Source organism: Procambarus clarkii, chromosome 38 (assembly GCF_040958095.1).
Source record: "Procambarus clarkii isolate CNS0578487 chromosome 38, FALCON_Pclarkii_2.0, whole genome shotgun sequence".
In the NCBI taxonomy this organism is placed as follows: Eukaryota; Metazoa; Arthropoda; class Malacostraca; order Decapoda; family Cambaridae; genus Procambarus; species Procambarus clarkii.
The window spans coordinates 4692825-4716273 of record NC_091187.1 but is presented as its reverse complement, the minus strand read 5'-3'; the positions used below and the strand labels follow the sequence as shown (position 1 = coordinate 4716273).

The 23449-nt window shown below is 38.6% G+C and overlaps 1 protein-coding gene and 1 long non-coding RNA gene across 2 annotated transcripts; both read left to right on the top strand.

The window, feature by feature from the left end:
* Positions 1-371: 371 nt before the first annotated feature.
* On the top strand, positions 372-3036 carry LOC138372214 (uncharacterized). Its single transcript, XR_011230738.1, has 2 exons — positions 372-507; positions 2719-3036. It is a non-coding gene; the product is annotated as an uncharacterized lncRNA (long non-coding RNA).
* Positions 3037-20683: 17647 nt separating this feature from the next.
* Positions 20684-22872, top strand: LOC138372148 (uncharacterized). The gene is made up of 5 exons (XM_069337461.1): positions 20684-20726; positions 21509-21670; positions 21797-21976; positions 22157-22315; positions 22811-22872. The coding sequence occupies exons 1-5, from the start codon at positions 20684-20686 to the stop codon at positions 22870-22872; spliced, it is 606 nt and encodes a 201-aa protein (XP_069193562.1).
* The last annotated feature ends 577 nt before the right edge of the window (positions 22873-23449 follow it).

Below are 23449 nucleotides of genomic sequence, written 5' to 3'. Positions count from 1 at the left end.
TATATTATATGGATATATGGATATATATGGATCATATATATCATATATATATCATATATATATGGATCATATATATGGATATGAAGTTCATAGTTTTGCTTTCCTTTCCTTTCACATTTCATGTTTAACTTTTCTGACTAGTTGGACAAAATATTATGCATACAAGGTTCTTAACCACATTGTTATACATTTGGGGTCACTATTATCTGAACTGATAAACTTATATTATATACTATATTACTGTTCTATGCTAAAAATAAGTTTAAATGTTAAATATTGAATATAAAAACAATTCCTTTTTACCTTGCCTGTTGCCAGATTCACATCCCAATACATGATAAGCACACCTCCCATGAAAGGTATATTGCCAACATATTTTTGCTGATAATTTAATAATTAAATTATAATAGAAATTTTTATTTTCAGATCGCAAGAGGAAGTTGGAGGCTGCAGAATTAAACCAACTCACAGTTGAACATAATGATTCTGTGACACCATTGACTAGAGGTCAGTAAAATAAATAAATAAATAAATATATATATATATATATATATATATATATATATATATATATATATATATATATATATATATATATATATATATATATATATGTATATATATATATATATACATACATATACATATACATATACACACACACACACACACACACACACACACACACACACAAAGACAAAGTTGAACTTCATATTTCAAAAATAAGAAAAGACAAAGACAAAGTTAGAGAAGATTCAGCGGTATACCACCAGGCTCGTCCCGGAACTGAGAGGATTGAGCTACGAGGAAAGGCTAAAGGAGCTGAACCTCATATCCCTGGAAAACAGAAGAGTAAGGGGAGACATGATAACCACCTACAAAATTCTCAGGGGAATTGACAGGGTGGACAAAGACAAACTCTTCAGCACGGGTGGGACACGAACAAGGGGACACAGGTGGAAACTTAGTACCCAGATGAGTCGCAGAGACGTTAGAAAGAATTTTTTCAGTGTCAGAGTAGTTAATAAATGGAATGCACTAGGAAGTGATGTGGTGGAGGCTGACTCCATACACAGTTTCATATGTAGATATGATAGAGCCCAGTAGGCTCAGGAATCTGTACACCAGTTGATTGACAGTTGAGAGGCGGGACCAAAGGGCCAAAGCTCAACCCCCGCAAGCACAATTAGGTGAGTACACACACACACACACACATACAGTGGGAGTTTGAAGCACTAGGTAGGTAGGTAAATGAGGATGAAATTAGGTATTTTTGGGTTTTACTTTTGAATAAGGCAGAAAACTGAACATGATTAAGATAGCTGCAGAAGGCTTATTAACCAATATGAGGCAGCTCCTATTTATATCCACCCAATCTCATTCATATATATGTCTAACCAACTCTTTAAATACTCAAGGGGTCCTACTTTTGTTACGTGGTAATTCTTTCAAGTTCAAGTAAGTTTATTGAGACAAGAAAAAAAATACATCTCAAAGTGATAGAGTAGCTTAGGCTATTTCTACACCCCTCCACTTCAAGTCCCTCAAGGGGCGCACAAATTCATTGAGTACAAATACACAAATCACAATACAGTACATGTATCCCATTTAAAATTGCAGGTTAATATAGTAAGCACAGCATATTTGCATTTGCATATATAGCATATCAATTTGAAGAATTTCTGTTAGTAATTTGTAAGTGGTGATCATATTACCTCTATTTCTTCTATCTTCTACTGATGGCATGTTAAACGCCTCTAGTGTCGCCTCGTAACTCTTTGTTTTTCAGTTCCAGGAGCCATGTTTTTCTGCATACCGTTGCACCTTTTCAAGTTTATTTATGTGCTTCTTGAGATTTGGGTACCATTCAACTGCTGCATGTTCCAGTTTTGGTCTCACAAAAGTCATGAACATTTTCTTTAGTCTTTCACCATCCTTATAATTAAAAGCAAGTCTGAAGTTGTAAAGTAATGCACAAGCTCCTCTTACTATGTGAGAGGAGCTTTTTGTTCCTCTGGCAGTAGCTTACTATCTAAAACCACCCTTACCTTTATAAGTGTTTCCGGGGCTTAGCCTTCCCATGGTCGTCGACCAGGCCTTCTTGTTGCTGGACTGGTCAACCAGGCTGTTTGACGCGGCTGCTCGTAGCCTGACGAATGAATCACAGCCTGGTTGATCAGGTATTCTTTGGAGGGTCAGCTAGTTATGCCCCTTGTGTGTAGTGTACAGCATGTTGTGTGGGACTGTCAAAAGCTTTTTTAGGTTTAGATAGACAGTAAATCCAACAACCTTTTCTTGTAATATATCTGTGACTCTATCATGAAAACTAAGTAGATTTGTTTCACTTCATCTTCCTGTTAGAAAACAATACTGTGTCCAATATTATGTTATGACTCCAGGTGTTCTAGGTACTGCATATCAAATATTTAATACCTTCCTCCCTTGGGAAAGTGTGTGTTTGCCATACTAGATACTTTGCATAGCAGAAAACACTGACCTAATTATTGGCCAGTGTTTATAGAGCAAAAAGTAATGGTTCATAGTTGATCAGCCGGCTTCAACATTGGAGCCCTTCTTCCTGATGCTTGCAGTTAAATTTTTAGTTATAGATGTGAGCGAATTATAACATGGAATTTTCTCATTTTTAATTATAAGTTTATTATATATTTTTTCCATTATTATTATTATTATTATTAATATATATTCTATCTTTTCTAGATTCTAATGGCATTGGATCTGCTAATGACAAGACAACAGACATGGAAGAATCTGGAATACAGCAGCTAGATGATGATTCACCAACCCCAGATATGGGGGAGGAGGAGAAACCCCCAAAATTCAGGAAAATTTGTGATTTTCCAGGATTTAAAAAAAAAACATTGCCAGCCAGGCTTAAATAATTATAAATGTCAGTCAGGGTAAAGTAATTAATGAAGTCAGGATATCCTTTTATTAAGTTTCTATAAAAACCTCTCTTAGCAAGTGTTTGCCTGTACCATGAAAAAGTAATAAAGTAAAACCACTAATTAATGCTAATGCTCTGTGTTTTGATTAATATTCCTTTTACATAAAGAATTAGGCAAAAAGTAGGCAAGGAGGGGTTGTAAAAGATCCAGTGTGAGTTTGAAGCACCATGTTGGAAACTATGAGGATGAAATAAGGTTCTTTTTTTTTATTTTACTTTTGAACTAGGCATGGTTTGGAAACTTTTTTAATTTATCAGTGAGAAAATTCCAAAGATTGGGCCCTTTTATTTGCGTGGAGTGTTTGCACAGATTTAGTCTTACTCTGAGGATATATAAGCGATAATTATTTCCGGTATGGTGCTCATTAGTTCTATTAAATAAATAGTGAAAAAGTTTCAGATCAACATTAGCATTTAGGAGCAAGGTTTTGTACATGTAGATTGCACAGGAGAATGTGTGGAGTGAGTGTATGTTTAGCATGTCAAGGGACTTAAATAGCGAAGAAGATCTTAAAGGATCAGGTCTTTCTATGGGCTACAGAAAATAATATAGTGTTTAACGAAGATAAGTTCCAGCTCATGTGCTATGGAAAAAATTAAAATATATAGTACCAAGTACAAGTACACCGTACTTGGGCCAAGTACACACTGACATGTGGAACACAAATGTTAATGGGTAGGGTGGGAGAATTCAATTCGTTAACAAAAACATACAAGATACTTACCTTAGTGATTGTAGCCTGTCACTAAGGTAAGATTGAAGGTATTGCAGGAAGTGATATCTGACTCTATAATATTGTAGTTTAAGAACGAGGTTATTGTGGTTAACAGTGTCAAAACATTACATAGGTCAGGAAATAACCCAACAAGGTACTCATTATTATCAAGAGCAGCATGTATCAAGTTCATACTAATCCGTGCATCATTGATGCGTTTTTTGGATCTAAAGCCATATTGGCAAGAGCATATTGTGTTTAGATACATACGAGTAAAGTTGCTTGTATATTAAGTTTTAAGATAATTTAGACAAGTTTGGCTAGATTGATATTGGTCTGTAATTGTTGACATAAGTGAGATCACAACTTTTAGGGACTGGGCTAACTTTTTTTTGTTAATATCAGGAAAGGTGTGAAGTTCAAGTGATTTGTTGTAGAGCAATGCAATGGCTGTAGCATGAAATCAGGAGTTTTTTTTTGTAAGTTACAGCTTGTATCTCAGCCAGGGCACCTGACTTTGGTTTAAGAGAAAGAATAATGTCATTAACATCAGAGGTATTAGTGGGAGTTATATAATATTGATATAATAGACTATAAACAATATATTTACCAGGTAAACTCAGGTAAATATATTGTTGAAGTTTAATGTCATGTTTTAAGTTCTAAATTAGCTGAGTGAGGTAGCACCAGGTCGTAACTAAATAATAAACAGATATACAGTAAATCATATCCAGAATCTGACTAATATATTTGCCAGTGTTGATTCAGGGTAATATCAATGCCAGAGTCAGATTAATATAACTGCCAGAGTCAGGTTAATAAATGCCAGAGTCATGCTAATATATGTACAAAAAAATGTACTCACTTAGTTGTAATGTAGTCACCTAGTTATATTTAAGGAGGTTGAAATTTAAAATTCAAAATATATAATTTGAGAAAGATTTCTAAAAAACATATATATACCATTTTAATATTTAAACTGTTTAATATGATAAAACAGTTTGAAGCATTAAAAGCCACAACATAGGAGAAATCTGAGAACAAGAGATGTTTTTTTACCCACATGATTATTAACATATGGAACTACCTACCCGCCGAATACGTAAATGGCAAAACTCTACTAACTTTTAAAGTATAGATCATCAAGGCAAATGAGGGGACCTTCTACAAGCAGCTGGCTTTCAGTCTTTTTCAAGACCACTAGTATTTCTGGATCTCAGGTAAACTCAGGTACAGTAATATAATTCTGTACAATATCACAGGTATGAATTCCTGCTAGGCTAAATTGCTAACTCTCTCTGCACACTCTTGTATCAACTCCTAGCATCTTCAACTGGTAAGCACCACACTAAATACACAGTAGGTAATTACAGTTCAGTAATTCTTAACTAAATAATAAGAGTATCTCCAGCAAAATAAGAACTTTATTTACGAGACTAATGACACTTATATATCATGTAAGATGAAACAGTATATTGTAACAAGGTGTTTATATCATTATATTATCATTTTTACTTTCTCAACCCAATGTACCTTCTAATATATAAATAAATAAAAAAAAAAAAATAAATATATACACGAGAATATTCACACACATTATATATATATATATATATATATATGTCGTACCTAGTAGCCAGAACGCACTTCTCGGCCTACTATGCAAGGCCCGATTTGCCTAATAAGCCAAGTTTTCATGAATTAATTGTTTTTCGACTACCTAACCTAACTTTTTTGGCTACACACACACACACATATATATATATATATATATATATATATATATATATATATATATATATATATATATATATATATATATATATATATATATTTATTTATTTATTTATTTATTTATGCATATACAAGAAGGTACATTGGGAATGTGAGGATACATAATATGGTAATTACAGTCTTGTAAAGCCACTAGTACGCGCAGCGTTTCGGGCAGGTCCTTAATCTAAGAAAATTTTAAGTAGGTAAATACTTGCAAAATTTATAGACAAAAAAAAATGATAACAGTTACATGGAATGAAAAAAAGAAGATGAGAGAAAATTGTAGGTACAGTATATTAAAGCACATAGGTAGCTAAGATTGATTACAATGACAGCTTGAATGGTAGTTGACAAAAATTTTTAGGCACAATACAGCAGAAAACAATATAAGATTGATTGCAATGACAGCTTGAATGGTAGTTGACAAAAATTGGTAGTCACAATACAGCATATGGCTATTATATATATATACAAATTATATATAAAAGATGTCTACGTATAAAGATTCACACATTCAGAACTGACTACCTAAAACGGTAATTTTGCTTTATCATCTGAATGCACCAAACTGTGCCTTTTCATATTTCCAAACTGAAGTCAAACACCCGAAAATGAATATATCCATGAAAACTGAATCACGTCCTACTATTTGGAGAATTGTTAGTTCTTTTTCATACTAATATGTCTAGTTTGTGTCATATAAGTATTCATCCCGATGGTTGGTAAATATTGGTGAAACAGAAGGATAAAAGTCAAACATCTGTTAACTTTTCTTTTAAAGTACTGTATAGCTGGAAAATATCAGGCAAACCTTCGAGAATCTGCCGATTTCCTTTCCTCTTCATGGCTACTATTGTTAGTGTCTGTCACGGTAAACCTATGTAAAATCGGAATTTTTTTTTCAACAGGACCCTGCACTAGAGTTGATGTTGGGAGACGCTCTGCTTCGTGGCTGATGGATTAATATTTGACTGCTAGTCAGGACTTGAGCATTGTTAATTACAGTTACACTCTGTTGGAGCACTAGACGGTCAATGGTCGTCGTTCTTCTTTATGATAGGTTCAGTTTATTGTTTAGTCACGGGAGACATCTCCCGTCAGGCAGGGTGCGATCGCACCTCCACAGATCTCCAGTATCATCTACTGATACTGGTAATGGCTCAGAGAGGGCATCCACTTACGGGCTATTCATGGCTGTGCCACCTTTTGGGTGGCTTAATCTTCATCAATCACCAATCAATCAATCTATTGTTTAGTGGCCAGTATTATTCAGTTTATTGGCCAGTGCGTTGGCATCAGTTCTCATTGACGAACGAGCAAAAATTAGAAGGATTTAAATCGTAATATATATAGTTATCTCATTCCTTCTTTCCTTTGAATGTCAGTGACTGTGCTTCTGCTATGCTTAATTGCCTGAAAAGCGGCCAATTTTCATGATACCTTAAATTATAAAGGCAAAATTTGGGCCGAGTATAAGAGTATAAGCAAAATTGACCGAGTATGCGCAAAAATTAAGAAAAGAAAACAGCACACCCGTTACATTAAAGAAAACGTATTCCTCGTTTCGGGGAGAATATTCTAGGGAGGCCAGCCGGTAACTGGAACAGCCCGGTAAGTGCATTTATGTACTAAATACGTAAGTATGAAAATGTACTTATTACACTTAGTATTAAAACGTACTGTCTATTCGGAGGATGGGTTGCTATATTATGCACTAATCTACCCCTATCTTAATTATGGTATCTGTGCATGGGGGGTCTACCACTGCAAACCACCTTAAGCCCATCATCACACAGCAAAAATCTGCTATCAGAATTAATAACTAACTCTGCTTTCAGACAACACTCAGCTCCCTTGTTTAAATCCCTAAACTTGCTAAATATTAACTCCCTCCACACATTTTCTTGTGTCAACTACATTTACAAAACCCTGTTCTTAAATGCAAACCATGCTCTGAAACTCTCCCTGGACAGATGTAATAGAACCCATTATCACCACACCAGAAATAAATATCTCTTTGATATCCCCAGGGTCAAACTTAATCTGTGTAAACACTCTATGCAAATTAAGGGACCTAGTCTATGGAACTCACTCCCTAGTGAATTGAAAAACTGTAAAACTTTTGCCTTATTTAAAAGCAAAACCAAAAAGTACCTAACTTCATCTTCTTAGTTTCCTACACTGAGCTTTAAATTTGCTCTGTACCTAGTGTTACCCAATCTCCTAATTTTTATGTAATATCAAACAACCTTATCATTGTGTTCATTGCTGTCTTATTTTATGTGCTAGCCATATGCTGTATTGTGACTACCAATTTTTGTCAACTACCATTCAAGCTGTCACTGCAATCAATCTTATTTTGTTTCTGCTGTATTGTACCTACCAATTTTTGTCAACTACCATTCAAGCTATCATTGCAATCAATCTTAGCTACCTATGTGCTTTAATATACTGTACCTACAATTTTCTCTCATCTTCTTTTTTTCATTTCATGTAACTGTTATCATTTTTTTGTCTATAAATTTTGCAAGTATTTACCTCCTTAAAATTTTCTTAGATTAAGGACCTGCCCGAAACGCTGCGCGGACTAGTGGCTTTACAAGACTGTAATTACCATATTTGTATCCTCACATTCCTTATGTACATTCTTGTATATGCATAAATAAATAATAAATAAATAATAAATAAATAATAAATAAATAAATAACGAGTGAGAGTATTAACTGGTCTAATTATTTTATTAGACCAGTATATATTATTAGATTATACTGGTATAATTAAATACATATATGTATAATCTAATAATATATACTGGTCTAATAAAATAATTAGACCAGTTAATACTTTCACTATATATATATATATATATATATATATATATATATATATATATATATATATATATATATATATATGTCGTACCTAGTAGCCAGAACGCACTTTTTGGCCTACTATGCAAGGCCCGATTTGCCTAATAAGCCAAGTTTTCCTGAATTAATATATTTTCTCTAATTTTTTTCTTATGAAATGATAAAACTACCCATTTCATTATGAATGAGGTCAATTTTTTTTTATTGGAGGTAAAATTAACGTAGATATATGACCGAACCTAACCAACCCTACCTAACCTAACCTAACCTATCTTTATAGGTTAGGTTAGGTTAGGTAGCCGAAAAAGTTAGGTTAGGTTTGGTTAGGTAGTCGAAAAACAATTAATTCTTTAAAACTTGGCTTATTAGGCAAATCGGGCCTTGCATATTAGGCTGAGAAGTGCGTTCTGGCTACTAGGTACGACATATATATATATATATATATATATATATATATGTATATATATATATATATATATATATATATATTATATATATATATATATATATATATATATTATATATATATATATATATAAATATATATATATATATATATATATATATATATATATATATATATATATATATATATATATATATATATGTCGTACCTAGTAGCCAGAACTCACTTCTCAGCCTACTATGCAAGGCCCGATTTGCCTAATAAGCTAAGTTTTCATGAATTAATTGTTTTTCAATTATCTAACCAACTTAACCTAACCTAACCTAACTTTTTCGGCTACCTAACCTATGAAGATAGGTTAGGTTAGGTTAGGTAGGGTTGGTTAGGTTCGGTCATATATCTACGTTAATTTTAATACCAACCCTACCTAACCTAACCTAAGCTATCTTTATAGGTTAGGTTAGGTTAGGTAGCCGAAAAAGTTAGGTTAGGTTAGGTTAGGTAGTCGAAAAACAATTAATTCATGAAAACTTGGCTTTTTAGGCAAATCGGGCCTTGCATAGTAGGCCGAGAAGTGCGTTCTGGCTACTAGGTACGACATATATATATATATATATATATATATATATATATATATATATATATATATATATATATATATATATATATATATATATATATATATATATATATATATATATATGTCGTACCTAACATCCAGAACGCACTTCTCAGCCTACTATTCAAGGCCATGAACAGTCAGTTTTATCAAGCTAACATATCCTAACACAACGAGTGAGAGTATTAACTGGTCTAATTATTTTATTAGACCAGTATATATTATTAGATTATACTGGTATAATTATGTATATATATATATATATATATATATATATATATATATATATATATTATATATATATATATATATATATATATATATATATATATATATATACACACATTGTGTGCCTGTTCATTACAACTATTTAACACTTGGAAGGGATCAGGATAAGGATTTGGGATGGGATGGGGAGGAATGGTGCCAAACCACTTGGACGGCGGTCGGGGATTGAACGCCTAGGACTGCTACTGTGCATTTAAATTACTAACTTACCTGAGAGTCTATATCTCTACATGTCAATGTTTGTGTATACTGGTAATGTGAGGAACATACAGAAGATAAGGGTAGCTGAACACCACAAAAGGCTGAAGGACAACTTTATTAAAGTTGCATAATGAAATGTGTAAGTACTTCATTCATAATGATGTGCTGCCCGAAATCTTAGCGAAGTATCCAAAATTTGCTTACTGTAGGTAATGCATGCACATGACTGTAAAGCTGCCGCCCAGTTGGGTGGGTGTGCAGCAAGACTAGTAACTGTGTGACTCACTATAGATGTAAAGTGCCTTTTATAGTGACTGTTGTGAGCCTCTTGTTGATCACTTGTGACACAAAGATTATTGATGTGTGTATTTGTGTACGTGATTAAATATGTATGTGTATGTATATATGTATACATATATATATATATATATCTGCCCGCAATCTGAGGAGCTGGAGGAACTCGACAACCTATGATAACCATCTTTGTAACCAATATGTAACTCCTTTTTTGTAACAAAGTTCAAATAAAGCAAATATATATGTGTACATATAAAAGAATGGGGGTGGTAGGAGAAGATAATATTAGTGTTCAGTGAGAAACCACAAGGTCTCCTCTGAATACTTTTTATTTTCTTCTCCGAGGCTATGGGTCCCCACATTGGCACCAGAGGGATTTTATATATATATATATATATAAATGTTCATTTTGTTCATTTGTTCATGTTCATGTTCATAATGTTCATTTTTTGTATAAAATCAGATATGTAACTGTATAACCTTGCATAATAAAGTGTACATCATAATAAAAAAAAAAGGGGGTGGTAGGAGAAGTGAACACTCTTTCGTATTCAGAGTTAAATGTCAAGTTTTTCCCTGAGTGCTCTGTGTTCCCTTCTCTGAGGCTGTGGGTCCCTATAATTACACCAGTGGTGGTACCCCCCTATATATATATATATATATATATATATATATATATATATATATATATATTGTGACGGTAACGCGTTGGTGTTCGGCTGTTTAAGGCTAGGGGTATGGCCTCGTCACATAGTTATAAAAAAAAAAATAGAAAAACTGGAACTTCGTCTGTGGTAAGGTAAGGAGAAGACACACAAAACACAAGTAAAACTTTAACAATGAAATTTTAATGACGTTAAATAAATCAAAACATGAAAATAATGCACAAACAAATTCTTATAATAAAATCAATCAAAATAATAAGAATAATTAGATGACACAATGAAAAGTTACGTTAAGGCAAAATAACAAGAAGTGCAATACAACAGTAAATGGGAGGTGCTGGAATATTGGCTTAAAGCCACCACCTCTCTCAGTACACTCTAGAGTCTAGCTGGGAGGTGTGCTGGCTACGAAAGCACTGAACATTCTGAAGACTGATGTTGGGGCGACCCCAGACATCAGGTAGTATTGGGGGGGGGCGAGGCAGGTGCAGCCAGACCGGCGACCAATCAGCGGAGCCGTAGCGATCAACGGGTAGTTTGGTGGTTGGAGTTCGAACAGGTGGCTGGCTGCATACGTTTCTGCTCACCCTGGCAAGCCTTGCTGGTGTTGTTGTCGTTGTTGGACATTTCTTCCATAGTCTTTTTATATAATTGTGAAGACGTAATTATGGAGGGAAGAGCAGGCTCAATCTCTTGAAGGAGATTATCGTCACAACTCTCCCCCGAAGCCTGCGGTTCTGGAAGAAGTACGTCGTTATGTGGTGGAGTAATGGATGGAGTTGCTTCTACTTCATAAACTCTGGAGAGGGCATCGGCTATGGTGTTGTCAGAACCCTTGATATAGCGGATCTCCAGGTTGAAGTCTTGTAAATACAGAGCCCATCGTAGAAGACGCTGGTTGGTGAATTGGGCTTGATGTAGGAAGCGGAGAGGGTTGTGGTCTGAGAAGATGGTGGTAGACCTGGCGCCTTGTAGGTACGGAGCGAAGTGTTGGAGGTTCAGGACGATGGATAGTAGCTCCTTTTCAATAGTGCTGTAGTTCCTTTGGTGTGGTTTCAGTTTGTAGCTGTAGTAGCTGACAGGTAGAACCTCCTCGCCTCGTTGTTGCATCAGGACACCACCAACGCCGGTACCACTGGCGTCGACATGAAGGACGAAAGGCTTGGTGATATCTGGAGAGGCGAGAATGGGGTTAGAACAGAGGAGGAATTTGAGTTGTTCGAAAGCAACGGTTTGCTGCATGGTCCAATTATACCGTTGCTTGGGACTGGTTAATAGAATTAGAGGTGTGGCGACTGCACTGAAATTCCTCACAAACCTACGGTAGTAAGAGGCAAGACCAAGGAAGCGCAGGAGCTTCTTCCTGGTGGTAGGCTGTGGATACTGTAGGATGGCTTGAGTGTGCGAGTCTAACGGAGCTATGCTGCCACTCCCAATAACATGACCCAGATAACGCACTTTACCTTTCGCGAAAGTGGACTTGCCCAGGTTGATGGTGAGGCCGGCTGTCAGGAGCTTGGAGAACAGACGTCGCAGCTGGAGCAGATGTTCACTCCAGGAGTTGGAGGCTACGACGATATCGTCCAGGTAGGCGTATGTGTTATCCAAGCCCTGGATGACACGGTTGACAGCTCTTTGAAAGGTGGCCGGGGCATTACATAGTCCGAAAGGAAGGCGTTCATATCTGAAAAGTCCAAAAGGAGTGATGAAGGCAGATATCTCTTTAGCGCGCTCCGTTAGACACACTTGATAGTACCCCTTAAGCAAGTCCACTTGGGACAAGTACTGGGCACTACCAATGGCATCAAGGATGTCATCTATCCTTGGCAAGGGGTAAGCATCCTTGACAGTGACAGAGTTCAGTTTTCGATAGTCAGTGCACAACCGCACCTTACCTTGGGGTTTGGGCACCAAGATACAAGGTGAGGCCCAGGGGGACTCACAAGGTGTAGCCAGTCCATGGTCCAAGAGGTACTGCACCTCAGCACGCATGACTTCCTTCTTGCTCGGGCTGATTCGGTAGAAGGGTTGACGAATCGGCCGGGTGTCGGGGAGCAGTTGGATGTCGTGCTGGGTAACATTACACTCTTGGGGATCATCTCTGAACAACTCTTGATGTTCTCTGAAGATCTTGACGAGAGGTGCACTATGATTATCCTGAAAGTATTTGGGAAGATCATTAAGGATTTCGGAATTAGAAAGCGCTGACTCCTTGTCAGTGCTTTCGGGAGGAGAAGCTGGGAAGGTCTCACTGTGGATGTAGGGTTCTGTGAATGTGGAATAGTTAGTCAAGACAGTGGGAGGAGTACCATTATATTGCTTCAGGAGGTTGACGTGGCACAGCTGGGTCTTCCGCCGCCTATCTGGAGTCTCTATCACATAATTATTATTATTCCTGCACTCTTTGACGCAGTAGGGTCCTGAAAATCTGTTCTGTAAAGGTGAACCTGGGATAGGGAAATAAGCAAGGACGAAGTCTCCCGGCTTGAATTTTCTTACTTTGCTGGTCTGGTCGTAATGAGTCTTCATTCTCACCTGGGCTTTCAATAGATTATCATGAGCAAAGCGGTGGACTCTCTCTAGAATGTGCTGAAGGTTTTGAAGAAACTGGGGCACATTCTGATGCTCACTGAAGGTGGCATCTCTGAGAGAGTCTTTGAAAGCCTTAAGGGGAGTACGGCACTTACGGCCGTAGAGCATCTCATAAGGAGATACTCCTAGGGACTCATTGGGGAGACTTCTGAAAATACACATTATTAGGTCAATCTGCTTATCCCAATCCTTCGAGGTTTCACTACAAAACTTTTTCAAGAGTGCTTTGATGGTCTGATGACTACGTTCAAGAGAACCCTGTGAAGCAGGATGATAGGGGCTGGACAATACCTGTTTGATGTTGAACTCCTCCAGTGTCCTTTTGAAGAGATCACTGGTGAAGTTGGTGCCACAGTCACTTTGAATCTCCCTGGGAAATCCGTATTGAGTGAAGATCTTCAATAGATGTTTGATAACCGTAGCAGCCGTGATGTTCTTCACTGGAACTGCTATGGGAAATCTGGTGGTAGGACACAGGATGGTTAGGATGTAGGCGTTACCTGAACTGGTCCGAGGTAAAGGACCAACACAGTCTATTATGAGTCTGTGGAAAGGTTCCGCAGGCACCTGTATGGGAATCAGTGGTGCTCTGGGAATGGAGACGTTCGGTTTGCCTGCCATCTGACATGTATGACACTGTTTTACGTACTGTTTGACGTTATTTACCATACCTGGCCAGTAGTAGTCTTGGCGAATCCCATGGTAAGTCTTGTTGAAGCCGTAGTGGGAGAATGCTCCGTGGGCCAGGTGTAGAATAGTGGGCCGCAGGCTGGTGGGAATCACAAGTTGTTCGATGTTGGCCCAATCGTCCTCCTCCTTCAGTTTACTGGGTCTATATCTGCGGTAGAGCAAGTCGTTCTCTAGGAAGAACCCAGGAATACTGTCGGGTTGAGTCTCAGCCTGGAAAAACAATGGTGTTAAAGTAAGATCTTCCCTCTGCAACTTACGGAACTCCAACTTGGTCAGATGCGGGGGTAGTTTCTGAGGGTCTTGAGGGACAGCGGTAGCAGTAGAGTCAGCTGGCTGTGGACGTGCGGCTTGTGCACGGGTGGTCACGAGAACCGGAGGAGAAACTTCATCACTCTCTTGAACCTCTGCTGGAACATACTCGAGAATAGGATTTATTGGCACAGAGTTACACACCTGGGGTTTGTCCATGACGATCAGGTTGGTCGGTTGCAGGTCTTCTGCCAAGTCGTTGCCTAGGAGAAGTTGCACTCCAGGCATGGGAAAAGGCTTTTCCCTGACGGCGACTTGGACTTCCCCGTTCACGTAGGGACAATTCAGGTGGACTCTGGCGAGAGGGTATGGAGTGGTAGCAGTGAGGTCAGTGATGAAGACTGTTTCCCCGGTGTAGACTATGTTGGGCACAGCCGACTTCAAGATGATCGATTGTAGAGCCGCTGTGTCCCTCAAGATCTTCAATTTGAAACGTCCCTCCGGATTTGAACCGTTGGCAGAGACAGTTCCAGTATACAGGTGGTTACTGAAAAGAGAAAGATCATTAACATCAACACCAACATTCATCACAGGCTTACCGGACTTAGGAGGAGTTGGTTTGGGTCGTTGTTGGTCAGTGGTTCCCTTGTATTGAGACTTACCACACTTGTCTATGGTATGTCCATAGAGTCTACAATACTTGCAGTACAGTTGTGAACCAGCTTGATCGGGGCTCACCTTCTCGTAACTGTACCACGACTTCTTACTGGAGGATGGTTCAGGTGTCAGCCGGTGGATGAGGCTGTAAGTGTCAGCCGACTTAGCACACTTCAGGTAGTCGGTTTCTTCTTTATCTGCTAAATAGAGGCGGACAGGAGGTGGCACACGTCTCAAGAATTCTTCAACAAGCATCAGGTTGACGAGTTCTGCAAAAGTAGAGACATGTGCTGCTTCCAGCCATTTCATGAAATACCTCCGTTTCGTGTTAGCAAACTCGAGGAAGGTAGTGGTACTTGCCTTCAGGTGGTCACGGAATTTCCTTCTATAACTTTCAGTAGAGAGGAGGTAGGCGTCCAACACTGCTTGTTTCAGAGTGTAGTAGTCATTCTCAGACGCCAAAGTACTGAGTGTGACTGCAGCTCTACCTGTAAGATGGACTCTGAGAAGTGTGGCCCATTGGTCGACAGGCCAACTGAGTTGATTAGCAAGGGTTTCAAAGGTGGTAAAGAACACATCAACTTCTGCTTCTACAAAGGATGGCATTAACTTACTTGCATGTGATATATTAAAACTGACGGGAAGATTGGCAGTAGCTTGCTGGCGTTGAGCGAGGTGTGAAGTTTCCAACGTGTATTCCCGTTGACGACACTCAAGAGCCAGAGTCGCTTGTTGCTTGTCATGTTCGCGTTGTATTTCCAACTCGCGTTGTTTGGTTTCAAGCTGTAAGCGTTCACGTTCACGGAGCATTGCAAACTCACGTTCCTTGAGGGCGATCTCTTCCCTTCGTATGTCAGCTGCTTCCCTTTGCTGTTCGCGGGCTTCCCTTTGCTGCTCACGTTCAATCTTGGCCAGCTCTAGTTTGAGTTTCAGCGTTGCCAAATCAGTTTTATCTGCAATATAGTAAGTTTCATGAGTTTCAGAGTCTATCTTACCTTGCTCTAAATAGTAATCCAGCAACAGGTTGTGTAGGTCATTTTTGTTGGCTTGGTAGGGAACTTCTAGTTGATACTCATGTGCAAGAGTTTGTAATTCAGTCCTCTTGGCACGACTTAAAGTCCCTATTTCACCTGCTGGATTTGCACGGAAAGTTTGGAGACGAAACATGGTGAAATTAGCAAATAAAGGTACACGAATGTTCAATAATGAAATGTCAGAAACAGGACAACGTGGCAACTGGTACCTATCCTGTGTGATCTTTAACAATTAACGTTAAGTGAAAGATATTAAATGATTAAATGAAATCAAGGGCGCAGGAAATCTTGTACCCGGTACTCATGTAAGAGAATAAGGGCAAGAAAATCCTACTAACAAATGAAACAAAGTTTCGAAAACAAATGAAACGGTTAAATGCTTCAAAAGTAAAATTGGTAGTCCAAGGATGTAGGCATACCTTGCCAAGTCTCTATAGGACATAAAGCAAGTTTTTCCTACTGAATTTAATATGATACTTACAGAATTAGCGAACTTTTGTGCTCTGAAAAAATAAGCTAATTCCCTACCGTTGTATGTATCATCATCTCTGACTGACGTGTAGGGGTGCGAGGTGTCAACTGGTGACGAGAACTGCTGCTGAGGTCCCAATTCAGCAACTAAAGTTCGAGCTAGAGGAACTATGGCCCTCTTTGTCCTCCTACAGTCAGATTGCAGAAGATTGGGTACTCTTGACCCGGGGCAGACCACAGTACCAGGGTACCAATATGATGATCTGTCAGAATGAGAAATATTCAAGGGACATAGATGGTAAATACGAGTAATAACAAGGAGGGAGAGATGACCAATTAAGAGTATGACTGAGGCCTACAGTCACCACGTAATCCAAAGTTGTCTCACCTTCACTATATGTTACTCTCGTAATGCACAATACACCGCACCTTATAAAAAATGAAATTGAATGAAAAATAGTAAAGCTACGTTAACAAAGTTAAATACGCTTACCATAAATTACCACTTGGCACCAGTACCTGAGTGAAGCTCCTAGGACAGGCCCCCATATAACTTGTGACGGTAACGCGTTGGTGTTCGGCTGTTTAAGGCTAGGGGTATGGCCTCGTCACATAGTTATAAAAAAAATAGAAAAACTGGAACTTCGTCTGTGGTAAGGTAAGGAGAAGACACACAAAACACAAGTAAACTTTAACAATGAAATTTTAATTACGTTAAATAAATCAAAACATGAAAATAATGCACAAACAAATTCTTATAATAAAATCAATGAATCAAAATAATAAGAATACTTAAATGACAAAATGAAAAGTTACGTTAAGGCAAAATAACAAGAAGTGCAATACAACAGTAAATGGGAGGTGCTGGAATATTGGCTTAAAGCCACCACCTCTCTCAGTACACTCTAGAGTCTAGCTGGGAGGTGTGCTGGCTACGAAAGCACTGAACATTCTGAAGACTGATGTTGGGGCGACCCCAGACATCAGGTAGTATTGGGGGGGGGCGAGGCAGGTGCAGCCAGACCGGCGACCAATCAGCGGAGCCGTAGCGATCAACGGGTAGTTTGGTGGTTGGAGTTCGAACAGGTGGCTGGCTGCATACGTTTCTGCTCACCCTGGCAAGCCTTGCTGGTGTTGTTGTCGTTGTTGGACATTTCTTCCATAGTCTTTTTATATAATTGTGAAGACGTAATTATGGAGGGAAGAGCAGGCTCAATCTCTTGAAGGAGATTATCGTCACAATATATATATATATATATATATATATATATATATATGTATATATATATATATATATATATATATATATATATATATATATACATATATATATATATATATATATATATATATATATATATATATATATATATGTGAGAAAGCTGCATGAACGTCGACTCAAGTCGACGAGTTCTTAGTGATATATGGCTTGCGCGTTCATGCAGCTTTCTCACACATGTTAGACTCAGTGCGGCCCGTGCATGCGCCAGAATTTGATGAAAAACTGTACCCAAATGGATCCATGAGTGTCGTCGGGGATTGGTCAGTCAGGGAGCTTAGTTAATAAGCGCCAAGACTGACCAATCCTTATAGACGATCATTGGTGCGGTGGTCACGGTACTGTGTACATTTAGGGGTGGTCCTGGACGGCATGGGTTCGAATCCTGGCTGGGTCAAAGAGTTCTTGATATATATATATATATATATATATATATATATATATATATATATATATATATATATATATATATATATATATATATATATATATATATATATATATATATGAGTGTGTGTACATGTGTATACAACATTAATAATTTGGAACTAGAGTCAAACATTGTTATTTGCTTAGCTAAACGAACTAGCGGGTTTAGTTCCTGAACCGATTACGTGCCTCTGTAATCCTTTACACCACCGCCCACGGGATGGGTATGGGGTGCATAATAAAGAAAGAAATAGAAGAAATTGAAATTTCATAATACGGTTATTGACATTCAATAATAGTAAAATAAAGCAATGAGAACCAAATGGGAGACCAGTGATCAGATGAATATTACAGACTCAAGGGAAGCCTTCTCTTCTTGTATATAAATGAAAAAATAAATTCGTTTGTTTAATTCTAATGCTTGTAGGCGAGAACAGTTGTGAACGCCAGCTAGCGCACAAGTACATGAGCGCCCAAAATACTTTTACACAAAAGACATGTACAGACAGGCGTGTGGCTTCTGACTTCTTTTTTATTGATTAATATTTAAATATTAGGCGCTTACCTATAATAGTTATCATTTTATACAAGTATAACTCTCACATAATAAATATAAAAGGAGTTTATCCAAAAACTGACAGAAGTGTTGTGTTTTGTGCGTTGTATCGTGTTTGTGGGCATTCGGGGTGTGTTGTGTTTACGCTGGCGGGCGGCGTCCTTACCAACTCCGGATTATGTCTATTACATCACTAAACTTCATTTAATAACTATATGCCTGTTAAATAGAAGATTTTAATTGTTAATAGCATTATATTGTCGTTTTAATAGGGAACACGTACACATATGCGAAACGTCGAAAGCTGGTGTCCGAAGTGGTAAAAATATTAGTGTGCGATGTTGTCAATGTACGGAGTGTCTTGTATCCGGTTGAGGACATCTCCCTGCGGGGTGCCTAGTTATCCATTGATGGATAACTTAGGCACCCCCTGCAGAGTGCCTAAATTATCCATCCTTAGCTGGAGCATCTCTGTGAATTACATAATTTATCAGTATTGTGCAGCCTGTGATCCCTGCCTGGCTAGATACTAATACCTAGGTAATTGTAAACATATATAGTTTCACTTGGGTTATAAATATGTCTATGGTAAGGTATTTAAAATGAAGCTTATGTTTCTGTCTTTCTTAAGACACATAAAACATTTTTTGTTTATTAACGAATTTACGTGAAATAAACATTGATGTGAGAGAGAGAGAGAGAGTAGCTCCGTCGATCGATCAAATATCTTCAGTTTTACTTAAAATATTTGTCTGGTAGATATCTTACATATAGTTCCCATTTCTGTCTTTATTCTGACTAATAATTTTGGTTTAATAAGTTATCAAGATGTTTTTAACAATATTCTTTCGGCGATCGTCTATTCCAACATGGGGTGACCATTTTGAAAACGCGATACATGGGTTAACCCAATTGATACTTGGGTCTGTTTCCATTATTCTTCAGAACGCTTCAGTGCATATATAAATTTTTGGAGTTATAAATTTCCAATTTAATTGGGCAATTAATTAAAATTAAAATTGTTATTTACCCTGTATTTAGGTTAATGGTGCATAGGCGATATGCCTCCTTCATCACTATTAAGACCAAACTAAACTAAGTCCAAACTTTGGACTAAAAACCAAAGTTGGGAACATTAGTGAAATATCATCATGGAATTCAAGAGTACCTTCCATGCCCTTGCACCACCCATAGCTTTGCTGTGGGTGATGCAACCCTTGCTCAGCCCTTGACAAAAGTGAGTTTCCGATTGGTCTCGTCATTCACCTGAGAAAGGCTATTGATACCATAACTACCTCTTAATTAAAATCCACCATTATAGAATCCGTGGCCTTACCCTGAACTGTATCTGATTTTGTATCCCTAAATGTATCCAAACCTATCATACTGACAGACACCATTATGTAGCCATCAATGATACATCCTCTCCCACTCTACCGTAGGGGTGCAGCAGGGCAGCATCCTAGGACCTCTCCTATTGCGTATATACATCAATGATCTGCCTAATGTCTCTTACATGTTTAAAAAAAATCCACTTGTGTATGTCAACCAACAAACTTACACTAAACATAGAAAAGCATTTTACTTAAATAAATAAATAAATAAATTGTTAAAATGTCCTTTGTTTTGGTCAGGATGAGTGAAGCAATGAAGGGCAATTTTGTTTTTATTAATAAATACTTTACTCCTCCCGCGGACACAAGATCGTGTCCGCCGCGGTCACTTGAAACTGCCCGAGTAGACATATTTTTTTGTCCGACGAACAAATATTTCTTTAAAATTCAATTCTTATCCGATCGACTTGGGGATAGTATGAACATGTTTACCATAAAATTTATGTTTTCTCTAATAGCCACATAGTCTATTTGGGAGACCGGCATTGGCTTATATCTTCGTGGTGAAACTATTGTAGATCGCCGAGGTATGGTAACAGGTAACACTTCGCCCACTTCCCACACTCCTGCGGGTAGGCCGCGATCACGATTCTACATTTATATGCATATGTCCGTGTAGGGAATTTTATTGCGATCTCAAAGATGCCAAATTTAACGCTGTAGGACAAGTGTGGAGTTGACAACCCTGAAAAGAATGGAAACATCTCGTCGCTGTTTGGAGCTCACGGCTAGTGACCCACTTAGTTTCTTTATTAGTAGTGGTTTAAATCAAGGTTTAGTGACATTTTATACATATGTTCTTCTAGAACATTCTATTGCGAACACATTGGTACAAAAATGAAATATGTACATCGAAAATTAAGGTCAGCACAGTGAAAAGAGTATACATTTTTCCGTGTTGCCGCTCGATCGCCCGAAACTGTGATTCCGCTTGGAGCAAGTTTTGGTCCTGTTTGTGGAGAGAATTAATTAATTATTAATTAAAGCAGCCAGGATGAGTTAAGCCATTAAAGGCGATTTTGTATTTATTAATTAAAGCAGCCAAATGTTGCTGGCAAATGGGGCAAAACTGCAAAAGTGGAGGGTGTGGTGCTCCCTTCAGGTGTGGTGCTCCCTTCAGGTGTGGTGCTACCTTCAGGTGTGGTGCTACCTTCAGGTGTGGTGCTACCTTCAGGTGTAGTGCTACCTTCAGGTGTGGTGCTGCCTTCAGGTGTGGTGCTGCCTTCAGGTGTGGTGCTACCTTCAGGTGTGGTGCTGCCTTCAGGTGTGGTGCTACCTTCAGGTGTGGTGCTACCTTCAGGTGTGGCGCTGCCTTCAGGTGTGGTGCTACCTTCAGGTGTGGTGCTGCCTTCAGGTGTGGTGCTGCCTTCAGGTGTGGCGCTGCCTTCAGGTGTGGCGCTGCCTTCAGGTGTGGCGCTACCTTCAGGTGTGGTCCTGCCTTCAGGTGTTGTGCTGCCTTCAGGTGTGGTGCTGCCTTCAGGTGTGGTGCTGCCTTCAGGTGTGGTGCTGCCTTCAGGTGTGGTGCATCCTTCAGGTGTGGTGCATCCTTCTGGTGTGGTGCTGCCTTCAGGTGTGGTGCTGCCTTCAGGTGTGGTGCTGCCTTCAGGTGTGGTGCTGCCTTCAGGTGTTGTGCTGCCTTCAGGTGTTGTGCTGCCTTCAGGTGTGGTGCTGCCTTCAGGTGTGGTGCTGCTTTCAGGTGTGGCGCTGCCTTCAGGTGTGGCGCTACCTTCAGGTGTGGTCCTGCCTTCAGGTGTTGTGCTGCCTTCAGGTGTGGTGCTGCCTTCAGGTGTGGTGCTGCCTTCAGGTGTGGTGCTGCCTTCAGGTGTGGTGCTGCCTTCAGGTGTGGTGCATCCTTCTGGTGTGGTGCTGCCTTCAGGTGTGGTGCTGCCTTCAGGTGTTGTGCTGCCTTCAGGTGTGGTGCTGCCTTCAGGTGTGGTGCTACCTTCAGGTGTGGTGCTACCTTCAGGTGTGGTGCTGCCTTCAGGTGTGGTGCTGCCTTCAGGTGTGGTGCTACCTTCAGGTGTGGTGCTGCCTTCAGGTGTGGTGCTGCCTTCAGGTGTGGATCCTTCAGGTGTGGACCTGCGTTCAGGTGTGGTGTTGCCTTCAGGTGTGGTGCTGCCTTCAGGTGTGGTGCTGCCTTCAGGTGTGGTGCTGCCTTCAGGTTTGGTGCTGCCTTCAGGTGTGGTGCTGCCTTCAGGTGTGGTGCTGCCTTCAGGTGTGGTGCTGCCTTCAGGTGTGGTGCTACCTTCAGGTGTGGTGCTGCCTTCAGGTGTGGTGCAGCCTTCAGGTGTGGTGCTACCTTCAGGTGTGGATCAGCCTTCAGGTGTTGTTCCTCTTGGATGATCTTGTCCCTCTCTGTCTCACACCTGTAAGAATGAGTGATATGATTGATGGGAAACAAAGTGCAGGCAAGACAATGGAGGCCAGTAGTAATCAGCTTGTCAGTACACAACTTTTGCCCTTGCTTCAAAAGAGCCAGGATTCCACTATTTTTTTTGGGTGATAAGTGCTTCTCTTCAATAGTGTACTTGTTAGCATCCTGTAATATATACAATATTTAATGGGATTTAAGACATTTACAAATTTGTCTGAAAATACTAAAGAAATTAAAATATATAAATAATGAAAATTTTTGATAAAAGTTCACATGTAAAAGACACCAGTATATTAAAACCATGGAATTGTCTACCTGTCAAAGCCATAAATAGCAAGACATAAAGTATAAAATTAGTATATATAAGTCTAAAGTTCTGCTGGATAAATGTTTATGAAGAACTGAATTGTAACACACATTTAATTTAAGCTGTTAGCTTACCTTGCTTAGATATGAAGGGAAAATTCCACATATCTCTTTAGTATGTACGGTTAAAATCTCTCTTTTCTTCTTGTAATATGTGAGATAATGCAGCATTTCTTGAATGGTATGTTGTTGCTCCTCTCTGGATCTCTTCTGAAGCTCCACATCTTCTACTGCCTTCTTTTTTTGAGCCAGGGACACTAATAAAAGAAGAAAATTTATTTACTGCAAGTAAACTAAAACTCAATTTAATGTAATTACAGTTTAGGTACTTGTATAATACATTTATTTATTTATTTATTTATATATATACAAGAAAGTACATTGGGATTGAGGATACATAGCATAGTAATTACAATCTTGTAAAGCCACTAGTACACGCTGCGTTTCGGGCAGGTCCTTAATCTAAGAAAATTTTAAGTAGGTATTTACCTGCAAAATTTATAAAAAATGATAACAGTTACAAAGCAAGAAAAAAATAAAAGATGAGAGAAAATT

What these genes read in the sequence shown, in the direction of transcription:
- LOC138372148 (XM_069337461.1), top strand. Translation starts at nt 20,684, where the DNA reads ATGGTAACAGGTAACACTTCGCCCACTTCCCACACTCCTGCGG. An exon ending in CACTTCCCACACTCCTGCGG is followed by an intron (nt 20,727 to 21,508) that starts GTAGGCCGCGAT and finishes TGCTGCCTTCAG; the next exon opens with GTGTGGTGCTGCCTTCAGGT. An exon ending in AGGTGTGGTGCTGCCTTCAG is followed by an intron (nt 21,977 to 22,156) that starts GTGTGGTGCTGC and finishes TGCTGCCTTCAG; the next exon opens with GTGTGGTGCTACCTTCAGGT.